Source organism: Hemicordylus capensis, chromosome 14, assembly GCF_027244095.1.
Source record: "Hemicordylus capensis ecotype Gifberg chromosome 14, rHemCap1.1.pri, whole genome shotgun sequence".
Lineage (NCBI taxonomy): Eukaryota > Metazoa > Chordata > Lepidosauria > Squamata > Cordylidae > Hemicordylus > Hemicordylus capensis.
In genome coordinates, this window is record NC_069670.1 from 12,412,097 (window position 1) to 12,430,488 (window position 18,392).

The 18,392-nt window shown below is 51.2% G+C and overlaps 1 protein-coding gene and 1 long non-coding RNA gene across 2 annotated transcripts; both read left to right on the top strand.

Annotated features, from left to right (window-relative positions):
* Positions 1 to 736: 736 nt before the first annotated feature.
* On the top strand, positions 737 to 9,225 carry SLAMF8 (SLAM family member 8). Its single transcript, XM_053277760.1, has 5 exons — positions 737 to 1,066; positions 2,585 to 2,914; positions 4,795 to 5,103; positions 7,207 to 7,320; positions 8,172 to 9,225. Exons 1-5 carry the CDS (start codon positions 1,030 to 1,032, stop codon positions 8,219 to 8,221), a joined length of 840 nt encoding a protein of 279 aa, XP_053133735.1. The 5' UTR covers positions 737 to 1,029; the 3' UTR covers positions 8,222 to 9,225.
* A 4,638-nt stretch (positions 9,226 to 13,863) lies between these two features.
* On the top strand, positions 13,864 to 18,109 carry LOC128336936 (uncharacterized). Its single transcript, XR_008312118.1, has 3 exons — positions 13,864 to 14,055; positions 14,785 to 14,975; positions 17,350 to 18,109. It is a non-coding gene; the product is annotated as an uncharacterized LOC128336936 (long non-coding RNA).
* The last annotated feature ends 283 nt before the right edge of the window (positions 18,110 to 18,392 follow it).

The window sequence follows — 18,392 nt, forward strand, 5'->3', positions numbered from 1 at the left end:
GGCCCATCGTTCTTGTGTGCGACACTTTGGGAACAAGTTTGGGAACACTTTGGGAACTTAAAAGTGGCTTAAATCATCATTCCCTCTTCCCAGGGAACTCTGGGAAGTGTACTTCTGCACAGGGGCTACAGCCAATTGACAACCAATGCGACAATTCCCGGGATCCTTTTGGGAGAAGCCGTTTCATTTCAAAACATCTCGTTTGATGCTCTTCAGCCATTTATTTTATTTATTGCAGTAACCCCACCCCACCCCCCAATCCTTAAAACCACGAACAAATCCAGAGGCTTGTTAAACAGAAAGAAGTATTTAACCTGATGCCATGACAGTGATATGGTATATTGAAAAATAACAGAGCTAACTTGGTAGCCTCCGTATGTGGCCCGTCATTGCTGAATCTTCCATTTGTTTTCTTCTCTCTTTGGTGTGGCTGTCTACGCAGCTTTGAGATCATACTGAAATTGCGAGGCTCCCCTCCAAAGCGTCTGCAGCCCCTCCCAGATCTATGACTCAAATGACAGGGATGTGTGTGTAAGCAGCAGGACGGCTGGAATGTGTCTTGTTTCTTGGGGTGCAGTTGTTACGGCGTGTGACTTGGCATAAGGTGGTGTCTTCTTGTATTCTCCACCCTGGTGTTGTCTGATGCAGAAGCAGAGGCCGGCTGTTTACAAGGAAAGAGGCATTTTAAAAGTTTGAAATAAGTCCCCAAAGGGCCCCATCCACACCACCTCCCACCTCTTCCTGGAAGCACTCTTCCAAGGACAATACAAGATCCCAGCCTGCTAAGTTCCGCAGGGGGTTTTGTGGCTTGGGCCCGTATTTAGCAAAACAACCCCTCACTTCTGCTTTCTCATACAGCCTCCGCTGAAAAAAGGGCTGCTCTGCTCCTCGCCTGCTGGTGCCCCCGCTTCTGAGACACAAGGGGATTTCCAGCAGGAAAAACCAAAACTTCATCCATCATGGGATACCCACAAGAGGTTTCTCCTTCTTCACTTTCTGTTTGCTGCTGTAACCCGAGGAGGCACGGTGATGGGTCGGATCCTGCTGACTGGGCTGCTGCACGCAGGTAAGATAGTTGCCCATTTTCAAATCTCTTCTACCACCATAGCTCAGCCATGGTGCGTCTGCTTTGTGTGCCAAGAGGGTCCCACATTCAGTCCCTGGCAACGTCTCTGGGGAAAGCCGTGAAAGGCCCCACCTGAAACCCCCTGGAGAGCCACTGCCAGTCAGTGTAGATAAACCTGAGCTAGTTGGACCAAAGGTCTGACTCAGTAAGGCAACTTCTTCCTAAGGGTCCATTTCAGGGAAAGGGCTGAAGTTCAGGGGTAGAGCAGCTGATCAGCGTGTAGAAGGTCCTTGGTTCTGTCCTGACATCTGCAGTTTGAAGGATCTCAGATGGCAAGAATACATCCTTTCTTTGGAGCGCAGAGAGCTTCAGCCAGGCAGAGAAGGAATTCTGAGCCATATAGCTGCTTCATAGCATTGTGAGTGAGTTGGTTGAGCACTGGGGGTTGTCAGAATCCTCAAAAACAGAGTTGTGCTGATTATATTTATGTGCCACTTTTCAGTCCAGACAGACCTTCTCGAAGCACTTTCCATAGCGAAAGGGACAGGGAGGTAGTTCATAGGCTGCAAAGCAGAGGAGGGATGCTGTGCTGAGTTTGAACAGGGACAGTTGCCCTCTCCCTGGCTGAAAGCCGTCATGACAGCGGAGAGCAGTCGTTTTGAGAAGGCCCCCCCTTGGCCCAGGGATGGAGGGGATGACCTAGCCAGGCCAACCTTCGCCTCAGTTGTGCAGGGAGCTCTTTCATGACTGATTGTTAGAATCGGCCCATTCTGCTCTTCCAGGGGAGAAGTCCTCAAAGCCCTTTCCACTGCAAAACGGATGAGAAGATGGTTCTCTGCCCCAAAGGGCTCACATTCCCAGTAGAGACACCAGCAGAGATGCTGGGCTGGGCTGAAGAGGGACACTTGTCCTTCGCCTTGCCTAGTTAGCAGGGCTGAATCAATGGCCCTCATCTTCCCTTAATGGCTGCGAGTGCGAGCAGTTCAGGGGCCAGGCCTGGGTAGGAACTCAGAACCGCACGTTGCCCGAGGGTGAGTGTGCTTTAAAACCTGGCTAAGATGTAGCATGGATCCCCCACCCCATTTCAAAGAGACCTCCCGGGGGCTTCAGTTGTGATGGGAGAAGTGATGTGATGCTGCCAGCCCGGGATGGACCACTGGCGATGGGGCCGTAGTTGAGAGGAAGAGCACCTGCTTTGCATGCAGAAGGGTCCTGGGTCCAATCCCTTGCAGCGTCTCCAGACAGAGCTGGGAAAGACTCCTGCCTGAAACCTTGGAGACCTGCTGCCAGCCCGTGAAGACAGTGCTAAGGGTCTGACTCAGCATAAGGCAGCTTCGTATGTTCCTATGTCAAGCCCTCCCTTCTCACCCAGAGATGCACCTCGCACACACCTCACAACTATTTTTGGTTCAAAAGAAAGGAAAGAGAGAACTTTTCAAGGATCCTGGGAAACGCACGTAGGGATGTGCTGTGTCCTCCCTGAGAATAACGTCCTCTTCCATCCCCTTTGCCTTCCAGCCTCCCTGCTGTCCTTGGCCCACACCTCCGGGCAGGTGTTGGGGCGGGCGGGAGACCCGGTGTTCCTGAAGCCCTCCCTCGCGCCCGGCGTCCATGTCAGGGACGCCATCTGGAGGTCCCACAGCCCAGCAGAAGAGCTGGTGGCCGTCTCGTTCAAAGGCACCCTGGAGACCCAGTACGAGTCCCGTTTCTCCGGAAGGACCCGGCTACACCCTAACCTCACCCTGGAGCTCCGTCCGGTGGGCCTGGAAGACAGTGGGGAGGTCTCCGTGCTGCTGGTGGACACCACAGGGAGGACGGAGCTGCAGACCTTTCACCTGCTGGTCTATGGTAGGCTCCGCCGGAGGAAGAGGGCCTTGGCCAGTCCGTCTTCTCTCGGTCTCCAGTTGGTCACCAGAGCCGCCCCTTCCTCCATGGAAGGTGGGTTGGAGCTGAAATTGCTCCTCAGTGCCCCTCAGAAAGTGAATAAGAGGGGGTCCCTCCCTCCCTCCCAAGGAAGGAGGTGGCAGGCTGTGGAGGAGAGCTGGTCTTGTGGCAGCAGGCAGGAATTCTCCCCTGGGCTAAGCAGGGTCTGCCTTGGTTTGCATTTGAATGGGAGACTTGATGTGTGAGCACAGGAAGATGATATTATTATTATTACATTTATATCCTGCTCTTCCTCCGAGGAGCCCAGAGCAGTGTACTACATACTCGAGTTTCTCCTCACAACAACCCTGTGAAGTAGGTTAGGCTGAGAAAGAAGTGGCTGGCCCAGAGTCACCCAGCAAGTGACAGAAAGTCCCCTTGGGGGCTACTGTGTAAAACAGGATGCTGGACTAGCTTGTGGGGATGGGGCCCCTCTGGGAAGAGCCCCTGCCTGTTTGCATGCAGAAAGTTCCAAGTTCCCTCCCTGGCAGCGGCTTCTCCAAGGTTGCAGGCAGGAGTCTCTCTCAGCCCTATCGTGGAGATGCCAGAGTGGACGATACTGAGCCAGACGGATCAATGCTCTGACTTGGTAGAAGGCAGCTTCCTTTGTTCCTAAGGAAATCGGTCGGAATATGGTCTCCGATATTTCCTCCGATCCAATGACAATAGCATTGCTGTGACATTTTGGGCGGTTTTGTTTTTGATGCAGTGGTTTTCATGTTTGGATGTTGTTGTTGTTGTTGTTATGAGGTTTCATTGTGTTTTAACTTTTGTAAACCACCGTGGGGTGAGTTTTAGGAAAGGCAGTATATCAACTGAACTATGAATTTTAAAAAAATACATTTTAGTATTTTTGTGCATGCCTGCACAGCTATTTTAAACCAGTTCTGAAACCAATTTCAAAATATAACCAGCCACCTAATGGCACAGTGGGGAGATGACTTAATTAGCAAGCCAGAGATTGCTGGTTCGAATCCCTGCTGATATGTTTCCCAGACTATGGGAACACCTCTATCGGGCAGCAGCGATCTAGGAAGATGCTGAAAGGCATCATCTCCTACTGGGCGGGAGGAGGTAATGGCAAACCCCTCCTGTATTCTTCTGCCAGAGACCATCACAAGGCTCTGTGGTTGCCAGGAGTCGGCACTGACTCGATGGCACACTTTAATTGGCAGGAGCTCCAGGGTTTGAAGTACTGAGAAAGATCTACTTCAGGGTCAACCATTTCCATGGTTCACTGGGAGATTTTGTGAATCTGTTCCAAACAGGTTTGGATATATCTCGTAGGTATGCTCTTAAATTTTGCCTGACGTTTTCTAATTGATAGAGGTTAGGAACATAGGAAGCTGCCTTACAGCGAGTCAGACCATTGGTCCATCTTGCTCAGTATTACCTCTCCAGCGTTTCAGCATTGACTGGCAGCGGCTTCTCCAAGGTTGCAGGCAGGAGTCTCTCTCAGCCCTACCTTGGAGATGCCACGGAGGAGGGAACTTGGAACCTTCTGCAGATGGCCGATTCTTGGCTTTTCTTTCTTTGAAACCCAAGTTTCTTGTCCTCATGATGGAATGGATAGAGCTGAAAGCTTAATTTGAATTTGGTAAGGTTACCAGTCCCTCCCACCTGAACTTGCCGAGTTCCTGTCCTTTCCTGACAAAGTCCCCCTGCCATATGAGATTTATTGGCAGAATTCATTTGGTTTGGAGGTCTGTGTTTGGCACAGAAATAAGGGTCAGAATGGGGAGGTGTAGATGATCCATGCCCTGGGTATTCTGAGATCTAGTCTGACTTCTCTGCTGTGCTTCCAGATGCAGTTTCCACACCAAGGATTCGGGTATTCAGCGAAGAGAGCAACCAAAACAGCTCAGCTGGGTCCTGCCTATTGTTCCTGACCTGCACAACCTCTAGTGGGAACAACGTCACCTACAGCTGGCTAAATTCGGAGGGCAAAGCTCTTGCCGGAGACACACACTCGGTCTTTGAGAACGGCCAGGTCTTGTGGGCCAGGCTGGGTCTCACGGAGGACAGCCGAGGGACGTACACCTGTACAGTCGCCAATGCAGTCAGTCGGAAGTCGGTTACCGTCAGCATCTGGGACCACTGCCGGAAACAATCAGGTGCGTGGCAAGCAGTGGCATTGTGGTTTCAGGTTTCCCTTAGGGAAGGCAAAGAGATTAGACAGAGGGTGGAGAGGAGGTTTTGCAGTGAGTTTCAAAGCCCACACTTTGAAGCTTAAACTGCAGGATAGCAGTCTTTGAGGAATTGGTTAGCTCTCTCATTTAGACCTTTTCAATGATTGATCAGGCACTGCACATCTCCAACATGCCTCTTTTTGATAGGAATATCCACAAACAGGGCAGCAATCTCCCTTCTCTAATATGCAGGAAGGGAAGGCTCTTCTAATACCATCTGAGAAGAAGTATCCCCTGTCCTCCCCCACACAGGAGGCAATAAGACCTGGAGAGAGCAAGTTTGGTGTCTTGACACAAATATGGCCCAGTTTTATTGTCACCTTGTTAATCAAGTGGTTGTTTGTTTAAATATGTTTGCACGCAGTAGGAAATATGATGGTGGTTGTTTTGAATGCACTCAAAATGACCTAACGCTAAATCCTTGACAAACCCTTGATTGTGATCACAAGAAGTGCAAAGCAAAAAGAAAATTTCTTCGAAGTGAAATTCAAAAGAGAAAGTCGGGGTTTCCTCTAAAGGAGGGAGCATTTTCTCAGATAGTTTCCCTTCTGCAGCACTTTTAGGAATGCTCAGAGAGGAGCTGCCCACCTCGGCTAAGGTGAATACCCATCATATGAAAAGAAATCCCGTGGGCACGCTTTCAGATCCTTCCCCGTGAGCTGAGAAAGGAACGTCATGGTTCTTTCTCCACTTCCTGTCTCGTGGGTTGACCCTGTGTAAACTGGCTTTTCAAATGCCATTTCCATATTTGTGCAATTTGCACTTTGGATCCAGGCTGTTATTTTTTTTAATCTTTATTTGTTTATTACATTTATATCCCGCTTTTCCTCTGAGGAGCTCAGAGCGGTGTACATGGTTATTTTTATCCTCACAACAACCCTGTGAGATAGGCTAGGCTGAGAGATACATGACTGGCTCAGAGTCACCCAGTGAGTTTCATGGTTGAATGGGGATTCGAACTTGGGTCTTCCTGGTCCTAGTCCAACACTTTAATCACCACACTATGTGGGCTAATAGCTAGGCATTAATTGTTTTATTATTTATTAATTAATTTTGATGCCTCTTTTTGACGCATTAATTTTGCATCATTATTTTGACACATGACGCATGAATTTTGATGCATGAATTTGACGCATCTTTAAAGACACATCTGTTCACCCAGGCTTTTAATTAATATTGTTTTAATGGTTTTAATGCTGTTCTGAAATATTGTTTTAAATTTTTTAAACTCTTGTAAAGTTTTAAACTTTTTGTTTCTGTTTTAAGTCATGTTTTACTTCTGTTTTTATTTGGTTGTAAACCGCCCAGAGACGTACGTTTTGGGCGGTATAAAAGTAAGTTAAATTAAATTAAATTAAATTAAATTACACTCTTGTACCTGTGAATGCAAAAAGAGTTCTTCTCCATCCTTTGGCACCACCAAACACGGCATGTGGCTTGCAGAGGAGACTTCTAGCCGGGTGCTGCTGACCACTTCCCCTTCTGAACGTGAAGTCGGCTCGCTCACATGATCAAAATCTGAGCGGGAGAAGCGCCCGGCTAGGCATGCATCTGATCGGCAGTCCTGGGAACCCCAAGATCCAGGGAGCAGGAGGGGAGAGCGACCGTGTGGGAGGAGGCAGGAGCTGAGTCCAACGGGCATGGCCTCCCCAGAGGAAGCTCTCCCCAGCGTTTTACCAAGGGGGGGCGAAAAGCTCCCTCTTCCCTGATTCTCTTTAGATCTGAAGAGTTCCCACAGCTGCCAACCAGGAGCACGCCCAGCTCCCCCACCTTGGCTGGCCACTCTGAGCTGGATTTCAGTGGTGGGAACTAGACGGCTGCCCCAGTGCCCACGTCTGACCCGGCGTCCAGGGCTGCCCACCCTCTAGGCTTGGCCTGGAGGCTCCAGGAACGGGCATCCCTCTCCCAGTGCCTCTTGGCAGCCAGCCTGGAGATCTTAAGGGCTTGACTCTGTTTTTAAAAATGGGGGGGGGAATTGGGGGATCCCCCGCCCAGGAATATCCTCAAAAGCCTCTTCTCCTTTTCCAGATGCAAAAGACTCTGCGTTCGATTACAGGAATATCCTCCTCATCGTCGTCCCCCTCATCTCGATCCTCCTCTCGGCAGCCGCCATCATGATCATGCGCTCGAAACGGCGTTCCGGTGGGTGCTTCGTGCTGTTCCGGGAATCAGGGGCTTCTCTGGGTCAAGAGTTGCTCCAGGCATCTATTCTTTTTAAATTTTTATTCATGTGTTTTGCATTTATATCCTGCTCTTCCTCCAAGGAGCCCAGAGCGGTGTCCTGCATACTTAGGTTTCTCCTCACAACAACCCTGTGAAGTAGGTTAGGCTGAGAGAGAAGTGACCGGCCCAGAGTCACCCAGCAAGTCTCCTGGCTGGATGGGGATTTGAACTCAGGTCTCCCGGGTCCTAGTCCAGCACTCTAGCCACTACACCCTCGCCTCACGGCATGGAGGGGTTGCCCCACTCATGCCTGGTTTGGCTGGGGAGGAGAGCTGGTCTTGTGGTCGTGAGCCTGAATTGTCCCTTTGCTAAGCAGGGCCCACCGTGGTTTGTATTGGGATGGGTGACTGCATGTGAGCGCGTTGTCTGCTGTGAGAGATTCCCTTTAGGGGACAGGCCTGTAACTCAGGGGTAGAACAGCTGCTTTGCATGCAGAAGGACCTAGGTTCCCTCCTTGGCAGCATCTCCAGGTCGGACTGGGAGAGACTGCTGCCTGAAACCCTGGAGAGCTGCTGCCAGACAGAGCAGGCAACATGGAGCTAGATGGACTGAGGGTCAGACTTGGTATAAGACAGCTTCTTATGTTCCCCCTCTCACTGGCTTTCATTAAGTGCGTTGAAATCAAGTGACAGAAACGCACGTGTGGACCCAGCCTAAGAGAAAGTCGGGCCACAAATGTGCAAATGTTAAATCCTGGAAAAAATACAAATGGCAACATCCGTCTCCTCCTCTAATTTAATAATTGTCTTCTCTCTCTCTCTTGCAAACAGGGAGAAAATTGTCATATGATGTAGCAGCAAATGAACCAGTTCCTGTTTAGCTGGTACTTCCCTGAGCAGAGGGAGAGAGTGCCGTATACGTAGCAGATCCATTTCCCTGTCTTGCCATCATTATGGGGAAATCAGAAAGCATATGGACTTGGGGGGGGGGAACCCTTGTCCCCCCACCCCCCCTGGAATTTTATCCTAGACAGGGCAAAGGATGGAAATGAGACTCTTTCGGCTTGGAATCAATGTGTTTATTTTAAAAACAAAATTGTCTTGACATCCTTGAACAGGGTGAAATTGAAACCACAAGTGTTGGGAAAAGGCCAGTCTGTGAGATGTGAAATCTGGCAGTCTTGGGTGACGTCTGATGAACTTAGGGCCAAAAACAAAACAAAAGGACAAGCCCCAGGACTCTGCCTGCCTGCCTGCCTGCCTTTGAGGATTTCTTTAGACCTTCAGAGCGCTTGAAGACAGCTTCACGGGCTGAGCCAGTGAAAGGATATGCAAGTGGCAAGCCTCTTATGGAAATAATAATTTAAAAAGGGGAAAGTTAATGGACTTTGAAACCAAAGAAACGGGGTAATTTGCTCCTTGGACATGGAAAAAGAACCTGCACTGGAGGCTCATGTTCAACTTGATCTATTACCGTGCCTGCTTGGTGGCCATTGAGGGCAGGGGGTGACTGACCGTTGCCACTTTGGGCGAGGCTTGCCTGCTAGCCAGAAATGACCAGGCCAGTTCTTGGGCCTTTGCAGTGGCTTGATGTGAGGGAAGGAGTAGAGAAGCTTTTCCCGGTGTGGAGAGAAACATGATTGCTTCCTAGCCTCTGTGCATCAGCTATGAAGGGTTCAGCTCAAGAGCCTGGTTGAAAATAGGGCTGGTAGCGATGTGGGGTGGGGAGTAGAGGCAGTGCCCCCCAATGATAATTCTGCCCCCCCCTCAAACCTCTTGCCAGAAACCCGAATTGCTCTTTTAACTGTTGTGTTTTGTATACACCGTCTTGAACCTGTGGGAGATGCAGAAATCTGGTTAAATAAAATATGTTTTGTGGTTTCTACATACTCCAAGGGGTCCCTGGTCATGCCAAGGTAAAGAACACAATCTCGTTTGGAAAAGAGAAGGGATGGAAGGTGGAGAAAGGAGAAGGTCCTCAAGAGGAGAGCTGGTCTGGTGGTAGCAAGCATGACTGGTCCCCTTAGCTAAGCAGGGTCTGCCCTGGTTGCATCTGAATGGGAGACTAGAAGTGTGAGCACTGGAAGAGATTCTCCTCAGGGGATGGAGCCGCTCAGGGAAGAGCAGAAGGTTCCAAGTTCCTTCCCTGGCAGCTTCTCCAAGATAGGGCTGAGAGAGATTCCTGCCTGCAACTTTGGGGAAGCCGCTGCCAGTCTGTGAAGACAATACTGAGCTAGATATAGCCCAAGGGTCTGACTCAGTATATGGCAGCTTCCTGTGTTCCTATGGATAGCCTCAGGTTGGCCACACATGCTGTAGTTGAATGTCCAAGGTTACCAAAAGATGGCCATGTGGCCAAGTCCCTGACTGGGCACAAGGGTTGGTGTGAGCAGGTGAGGGGCACGAGGGCTGTTTTCTGGCCTTGGTGGGGTGGAGCGGGGTGGGGGCGGGGAGAACTGAGGCCCCAGAGATTGTGGGGGGAGTGCGGAGGAACATAGGAACAGAGGAAGCTGCCATATACTGAGTCAGACCCTTGGTCTATCTAGCTCAGTATTGTCTTCACAGGCTGGCAGCGGCTTCTCCAAGGTTGCAGGCGGGAGTCTCTCTCTGCCCTACCTTGGAGATGGTGCCCGGGAGGGAACTTGGACCCTTCTGCCCTTCCCAGAGCGGCTCCATCCCCTAAGGGGAATATCTTGCAGTGCTCACACATCAAGTCTCCCATTAAGATGCAACCAGGGCAGACCCTGCTTAGCTATGGGGACAAGTCAGGCTTGCTACCACAAGACCAGCTCTCCTCTGGAAAGGAAAGAGCAGGCTGGCCTAGAAGGCAGAGGAGCCAAGTCTGTCGGTGGAAGGGTGAGGATCCGGGTGGCGCGAGGAGGATGTGGTTGCTTCTGGGGAAAGGGGGGCAGCTCAGGAACCCATGAGCTCAGTGGAAGGACCTTGCTGGATGTGGGGTTGCCAATGGCCTTGGGGCCAGGGGGAGACTGAGGAGCCCCTTGTTTGGGCCTGCTGCTGTGAAACCTCCATGCCCAGCAGCAGCAGCAGCCTGCCTCTTAGTGGGAGATGCTGGGCTCTTGCTTGCCTTCATGCCCTGCTGAATCCTAGGGCATCTGGCCAGGATGGTGGACCCAGGCCAGTGCCAGCATTGGAGGACACCCACCCACCCCACACCCTCTCTCTTCACTGGGAGGGTCCCTGGCCCCTTGGTTCTTCTCCCCTCCCACTCGCCTGCTTGCAAGCTGTTGGACCCTCCCCGAGTCCCCTCCCCAGCCACGCTTATCTCCAGCCACATGGCTGGCAGGGGGGGGGGGTCCTCCTGCCCCTCTCTGCTGGAACACTCCCCACACTTCAGCCAGTCCCCGCTGCCCTCCAGCTCTGTCTGTGTCCCTGACCTTTCTCCTGCTGCTGCTGCTGCTGCTGCTGCTGCTGCTGCAAGGCCCCGGCCTGAGTCATGTGGGTGGCTTCTTCGCGCTGGGCCTTGCCAAGCATGGTGGCAAGAGGCCTGCTGGCTTGCCTGTCAGCTGTTGGCTTTTTGCTGGAAATGTAAGGATGTGTGTGTGCTAGCTGCACACCCCTATCTCTTCTCACCCATATCTCTTTGGCCTATATTTGGCTTTTTGCCGGAAGTGTCTCGATGTGTCTGTTCTAGCTGCACAGCTTTATCTCTTTGGCCTATATTCGGCTTTTTGCCGGAAGTGTCTCGATGTGTGTGTTCTAGCTGCACAGCCTCGTCTCTTTGGCCTATGTTCAGCTTTTTGCCAGAAGTGTCTCGATGTGTGTGTTCTAGCTGCACAGCCATGTCTCTTTGGCCTATATTTGGCTTTTTGCCGGAAGTGTCTCGATGCGTGTGTTCTAGCTGCACAGCTTTATCTCTTTGGCCTATATTTGGCTTTTTGCCAGAAGTGTCTCGATCTGTCTGTTCTAGCTGCACAGCTTTATCTCTTTGGCCTATATTCGGCTTTTTGCCGGAAGTGTCTCGATGTGTGTGTTCTAGCTGCACACCCTTATCTCTTTGGCCTATATTCGGCTTTTTGCCGGAAGTATCTCGATGTGTGTGTTCTAGCTGCACAGCCTCGTCTCTTTGGCCTATAGTCGGCTTTTTGCCGGAAGTGTCTTGATGTGTCTGTTCTAGCTGCACAGCTTTATCTCTTTGGCCTATATTTGGCTTTTTGCCAGAAGTGTAGCGATGTGTGTGTGCTCTAGCTGTACAGCCTCATCTCTTTGGCCTATATCCGGCTTTTTGCCGGAAGTGTCTCGATGTGTGTGTTCTGGCTGCACAGCCTTATCTCTTTGGCATCTGTTCGGCTTTTTGCCGGAAGTGTCTCAATGTGTGTGTTCTAGCTGTACAGCCTCATCTCTTTGGCCTATAGTCGGCTTTTTGCCGGAAGTGTCTCGATGTGTGTGTTCTGGCTGCACAGCCTTATCTCTTTGGACAATATTCGGCTCTTTGCTGGAAGTGTCTCGATGTGTCTGTTCTAGTTGCACAGCTTTATCTCTTTGGCCTATATTTGGCTTTTTGCCAGAAGTGTCTTGATCTGTCTGTTCTAGCTGCACAGCTTTATCTCTTTGGCCTATATTTGGCTTTTTGCCAGAAGTGTCTTGATCTGTCTGTTCTAGCTGCACAGCTTTATCTCTTTGGCCTATAGTCGGCTTTTTGCCGGAAGTGTCTTGATGTGTCTGTTCTAGCTGCACAGCTTTATCTCTTTGGCCTATATTTGGCTTTTTGCCAGAAGTGTAGCGATGTGTGTGTGCTCTAGCTGTACAGCCTCATCTCTTTGGCCTATATCCGGCTTTTTGCCGGAAGTGTCTCGATGTGTGTGTTCTGGCTGCACAGCCTTATCTCTTTGGCATCTGTTCGGCTTTTTGCCGGAAGTGTCTCAATGTGTGTGTTCTAGCTGTACAGCCTCATCTCTTTGGCCTATGTTCGGCTTTTTGCCAGAAGTGTCTCGATGTGTGTGTTCTAGCTGCACCGCCTTATCTCTTTGGCCTATATTCAGCTTTTTGCAAGAAGTGTCTCGATGTGTGTGTTCTGGCTGCACAGCCTTATCTCTTTGGCATATGTTCGGCTTTTTGCCGGAAGTGTCTCGATGTGTGTGTTCTAGCTGTACAGCCTCATCTCTTTGGCCTATATCCGGCTTTTTGCCGGAAGTGTCTCGATGTGTGTGTTCTAGCTACACACCCTTATCTCTTTGGACTATATTCGGCTCTTTGCCGGAAGTGTCTCGATGTGTGTGTTCTAGCTGCACCGCCTTATCTCTTTGGCCTATATTCAGCTTTTTGCAAGAAGTGTCTCGATGTGTGTGTTCTAGCTACACACCCTTATCTCTTTGGCCTATGTTCGGCTTTTTGCCAGAAGTGTCTCGATGTGTGTGTTCTAGCTTCACAGCCTCGTCTCTTTGGCCTATAGTCGGCTTTTTGCCGGAAGTGTCTTGATGTGTCTGTTCTAGCTGCACAGCTTTATCTCTTTGGCCTATATTTGGCTTTTTGCAAGAAGTGTAGCGATGTGTGTGTGCTCTAGCTGTACAGCCTCATCTCTTTGGCCTATATCCGGCTTTTTGCCGGAAGTGTCTCGATGTGTGTGTTCTGGCTGCACAGCCTTATCTCTTTGGCATCTGTTCGGCTTTTTGCCGGAAGTGTCTCAATGTGTGTGTTCTAGCTGTACAGCCTCATCTCTTTGGCCTATAGTCGGCTTTTTGCCAGAAGTGTCTCGATGTGTGTGCTCTGGCTGTACAGCCTTATCTCTTTGGCCTATATTCGGCTCTTTGCTGGAAGTGTCTCGATGTGTCTGTTCTAGTTGCACAGCTTTATCTCTTTGGCCTATATTTGGCTTTTTGCCAGAAGTGTCTTGATCTGTCTGTTCTAGCTGCACATCCTTATCTCTTTGGCCGAATATAGCCAAAGAGGTAAGGGTGTGCAGCTAGAACACACACATCGAGACACTTCCGGCAAAAAGCCGAATATAGGCCAAAGAGATAAGGGTGTGCAGATAGAACACACACATCGAGACACTTCCGGCAAAAAGCCGAATATATGCCAAAGAGATAAGGTTATGCAGCTAGAACACACACATTCAGACACTTCCGGCAAAAAGCCGAATATAGGCCAAAGAGATAAGGGTGTGCACCTGGAACACACACATCGAGACACTTCCGGCAAAAAGTGGGAGCCACAGGCTCCCATTAGGAGTCCCGCTCGTCCTATCTTTGGGAGCACCCATTAGCTGCGAGCAGGGAGGGGCGCCGAGTGGCGCCTCTCTAGTTACTGGCATCTCCCCTCTAGGCAGGGCATCGAAGGAATAGCGCGGAAAGCTCCACTTCCGTTGTGGGCCGGTTACAATCTCGGCGAAAGGACGGAGCAACTAGTTCGGAGTTCCCCATTGAATGTGGGGGCCGGGCGGAGCAGGAAGTGTTGGCTAGAAGCCAGGCGACCGTCACCTCTATGGCACAAAAGCAAATGGCGTCCCGCGTATCACGTGTTAGAGGAGGGGCGTGGCTTTGCTCTTCTTCCGGCGGAACCATAGAGCTGAGAGAAGTCAACGGCGGAAGAAAGAGGAACTTTTGTTTCGGGAAATATCTGGGGAGTGGTTTCGGGGACGGACCACTTTCGGGCCCTAATGGCGGCGGGGAAGGCCGGGATCATGGCGGCGCTGGAGGACGCGGAGTCTCTGCCCCGAGGAGGCTTTCGCTTCTGCCGCCGCCTCTGCCACGTGCCTGTGAGTGGGGGCCGAGTGGGGGATGGATGTAGCTGGCTGGAGCTTCTCGGGGTGGGGGGAAGGCGCTCTGCACACGTCCTGAGGCACTCTCGCCCCCCTCGCTTTCTCTCTCTCTCTCTGGGTCTTTCACGAAGGTGGCCCCTGGGGGTCTGGCGGCTGCTGCTGCTGCTTTGGGGGCAGGAGGGCAGGCTGCCTCGGGGTCGGGTCCAGCAGGGCTCCTTGCAGGTGGCAGCAAGCCGGGCTTGTTCCCTCTGCTGAGTAGGGTTCGCCTTGCTCTGCCCTCTGGTGGGGAGACTCCCTGGGGGGCTGCCCGAGATTCCCCTGCGGGGAAGGGCTGCAGCTCCGAGGAGGCCGAAGGTGGTCCCCGGTTCCCTCCCCAGCAGCATCTCCCGGGGAGGCAGGCAGGCTGGGAGAGAGTCAGGGCAGGCCAGACTGCGCTACACCACGCTGGCTCTCTTGGCTTCCTTCATTTCCTTCTTGATACACAAATGGAACTGTTGGGCTCTCTTGAAAAAGGGTCCCCGTGAGAGACAACCCTGCTCCTTCCCTTCTATCCCCTTCGCCATTTACTATTGCCCTGGACTCAGAAACGCCCCCAGTGGGACCTCAAACGCCTTCTGGCAAGACGCGCCCTGGCCTGGGTTCCGGGAACAGGGCAGGCTGTCCGCGCAGTGTGTGTCTCCCTTCCCTCCTGGGCTGTCCCTGAAAGGCTTCTCTTTCATGCTGCAGAGCCCAGCCTGGAGGACCACCTGCGTGGGAAGAAACACCAGCGCCTGGAGCACCTCCGCACCGCCCGCCACGCCCAGGAGCAACGCAGTGTCTTTGTCAGGGGCTTCCGCAAGGGCACGCCGGCCTCGGAGCGGAGCGACTACTTCCAGGCCTACGGAGAGGTGGTCGACGTGGTGATGGACAAAGAGAAGGTGAGGCCGTTGGCAAACAAGGGCAGGGTCCCAGGGGGCCAAAGCCACTCGCTTGTGGGGCCAGCCTCGCACTTCTAAGCCTGCAACTCTTCTGTTAAACGGAGCAGGAGGCCTCTAAAAAATGCCTTAATGCTTTCTCCTAGTCATTTGGCAAAGAGCAGTGCCACCAGGTGAACTCCTTTTGGGTTTCCATGGCTCTTCAGACTTAACATACCCCTCCTGATAAGCTGCAGCCTAGTCTGGCTGGGGTTGTGGGGGTGAAGGGATGTGGTTAAATGGATGGCCTGCTGTATCCTTGAAATTCAAAGCCACTGGCTGACCAGACTCTAATAATCCCCCACTGAAACAGTCCAGATACCACAGCATGGATAAACCACAGCACTGGCGTAGGGAAGGAGCCTTCGTGCCTTGCTTCTTGGGAGCAACCGGTCTGAGGAAAAGTTCTCCGGAGCTCAGAAACTTTGGGCACTGCCTTTTGCAATCCAGTTGGGCTGCACCTATGTCTCTGCTCTGATTCATCGTCTTTTAAAGAAAATGTACTGAGACTGAACAAATATTTTACATTCCTAAATGCTCGGGGAACATAGGAAGCTGCCATCTACTGAGTCAGACCATTGGTCTATCTAGCTCAGTATTGTCTTCACAGACTGGCAGTGGCTTCTCCAAGGTTGCAGGCAGGAATCTCTCTCTTCCCTATCTTGGAAAAGCCAGAGAGGGAACTTGAAACCTTCTGCTCTTCCCAGAGCAGCTCCATCCCCTGTGGGGAATCTCTTCTAGTGCTCATGTATGTAGTCTCTCATTTTATTTTTTTAAATTTATTGTTAAATATATATACCGCCTTTCATTAAAACAATCACAAGGCAGTTCACAGAAAAATTAAAACAAGACTATACAAATACACAATAAAAATATTAAGCGAGAATATAAAAACATGAGTCTGACTATAGATTTAAAATCCAAGCATAAAATAACCATACAAAATACAATATACAAAGAAGCAGCAGTAGAGACAATCATATAAAAGCCTGGGTAAAAAGCCAAGATTTAACTCGCTTTCTGAAAAACGGTGATGCCAATGCAAACTAAGGCAGACCCTGCTTAGCCAAGGGGACGAGTCATGCTTGCTGCCACAAGACCAGCTCTCCATGGCCCAGTTGATCCTCCGTTACAGTGAAACATCCGAAATTACTGAATGGCAAACACACCGAGGAATAAAATGGCACGAAACAACAGCTTTCGCCCTGTGAAAGAGATCATCCTAGTTGATTATTTTATTTTAAAGATTAAAATTTCCCAACTTGATTAGAATAAAATTTGCAGTGCCACCCTAAGAAAGACAAACTGAAGCAGGAGAGCAGAGATGTGTTTGCATTAAAAATAAGTTATCCATGTTGTTGTTGTTGTTGTTTTTAAAGCTGCACCATGATTTAAAGGGGCCCCTTTAACCAGCTGAAAGATTTCTAATGAAGTCAGGAGAGCCAATTAATTGAGTGTGGACACAGTTCTACATGCATTTACTAGGGAGTAAGCCTTATTGAACAGAGCTGGAGTTACTGGCGAGTAAAGGTGGAGGGTTGCATTCTGTATGCTGTACGTCAGAACTGCACATAAGAACACCCTAAAAGCCCTCTAAAACCAACAGGTTTGGGGGGCTGGTCCCCCCCAATGGGAGGCTACCACTGAGAAGACCCTGTTCCCAATGGGCCCCCATTTGTCTTCAGCAGCTGGGGCGCCCCTAAGCGGGGTTTCCTCTGGTACAGCTTGGAAGTCTTTCAGCCCCACAGGGGCTTCTCCCAGCCCAACCTGGAGAAGCCGCCAGCCAGGGATTGAACCTGGGACCTGCAAGCAAGGGCTCTGCCCCTGAACTCTGGCACTTTGGGGTCTTATTTCCACATGGCCCCCATCCTTCAGCTAGGAGTTGTGGTTCTCTGAATGGAGAAAACTCTCTTAACCAAGTCTTCACGAAATGGCAGAGTTTTGCGGGGAGGACCCTTGAGATTTCAAACTGGGGTCAAACCAGTTTAAAACCCCTGCTAACTGGGCAGAGAGGCACCTTTTAACGTGGTGATTTTCTTTCTGGAGCAGGGGGAGAGCAACTGGCCCTCTCCATCCCCAGCACAGCATCCCTCCAGTGGCTGTTGTTGGTATCTGCCTTCTGTTTCTTTTTTAGATTGTGAGTCCATTGGGGACAGAGAGCCATCTGATTTATTTGTTGTTTCTCTGTGTAAACTGCCCTGAGCCATTTTTGGAAGGGCAGTATAGAAATCAAATAAATAAATAAAACCAACCAAGTAAACTCCCCCCCCCCCCCCCGAAAGAGGCGCTGTGAAACTTCTCCTGATGATCGCTTCTTCTTGGTTTTATTTCCCCCCAGGACCACCACTGGGTGATGAGGAGGCGGCCCCACAGTGCCCCCTGAGATGTTTCGGAGGGGGTCTCCACTCAGACCGACAGCAGTTGCACTGCAAGGACGGAGATCTGCCGCTTCTGCGCCCCAACAGGGAACGAAATCTCCTTCCGAGGGACGCATCGGTGCTTGAGAACGTAAGAAGAGCCCTGTGGATGGGACCACGGTGTAGCTGGTCCAGCACCCTGTTTCCCACAGTGGTCAGCCAGGTGGCCCACTCAGGTAGAAGCTCACAAGCAGGACAGGAAGGTACCAATCGCCCCAAATTATCAGGCAGTTGGAGACAGGGTGCTCCTGAATTGGGAGGTTCTATCTATCCCAGCTAATGTCTACAGATAGCCCTCTCCTCCTCCTCCTCCTCCTCCTCCTCCTCCTCCTCCTCCTCCTCCTCCTCCAGGAATGTGTCTGATCCTTCCTTAAAGCCAGCTAACTTATTTGGACGTCGCCACGGCTTGTGGCAGAGAGTTCCCTTGTCTGGAACCCTGGAGAGCCGGAGGAGAGAGTGCTGCATGCATCAATGGTCTAAGGGAGCTTCCTGTTGGGGGAGGACTTAGAGCTCAGCGGCAGACCAGCTGCACTGCATGCTGAACGACTTGGGGTTTATGGGGCAGCCCCACACGTTTACTATTACCTCCTGGCTCTCCTCACTTTCACAGCAGCCCTCCGGCAGGGGGACAGTTTTGCCATTTAGTTGTGTATTTAAAAATAAATCTATTTATCAATGTGGGCTGCAGTGCAAATTTTTTTTTGAAATTGCAACTATTTGCTCACTCTCACGCCCTGAACTTGGGGTCCCCCCCGGCACCTCCACTGCTGATGGGGCTGCCCTGCTCATCATGAGGTTGCCCCCTCTCCCTCCCCTCCCCAGCTGCTGCAGGACTACAACTCCCATCATCCCCAGCCACATTGGCAGCCTAAAGTCTTTGCTGGAGGGGCGAGGGTTGACCCAGATCCCTCGCTGAGCCTCCTTGCTTCCCCTCTGTGCAGGGACTCTCCCTGCTTTCTCCATT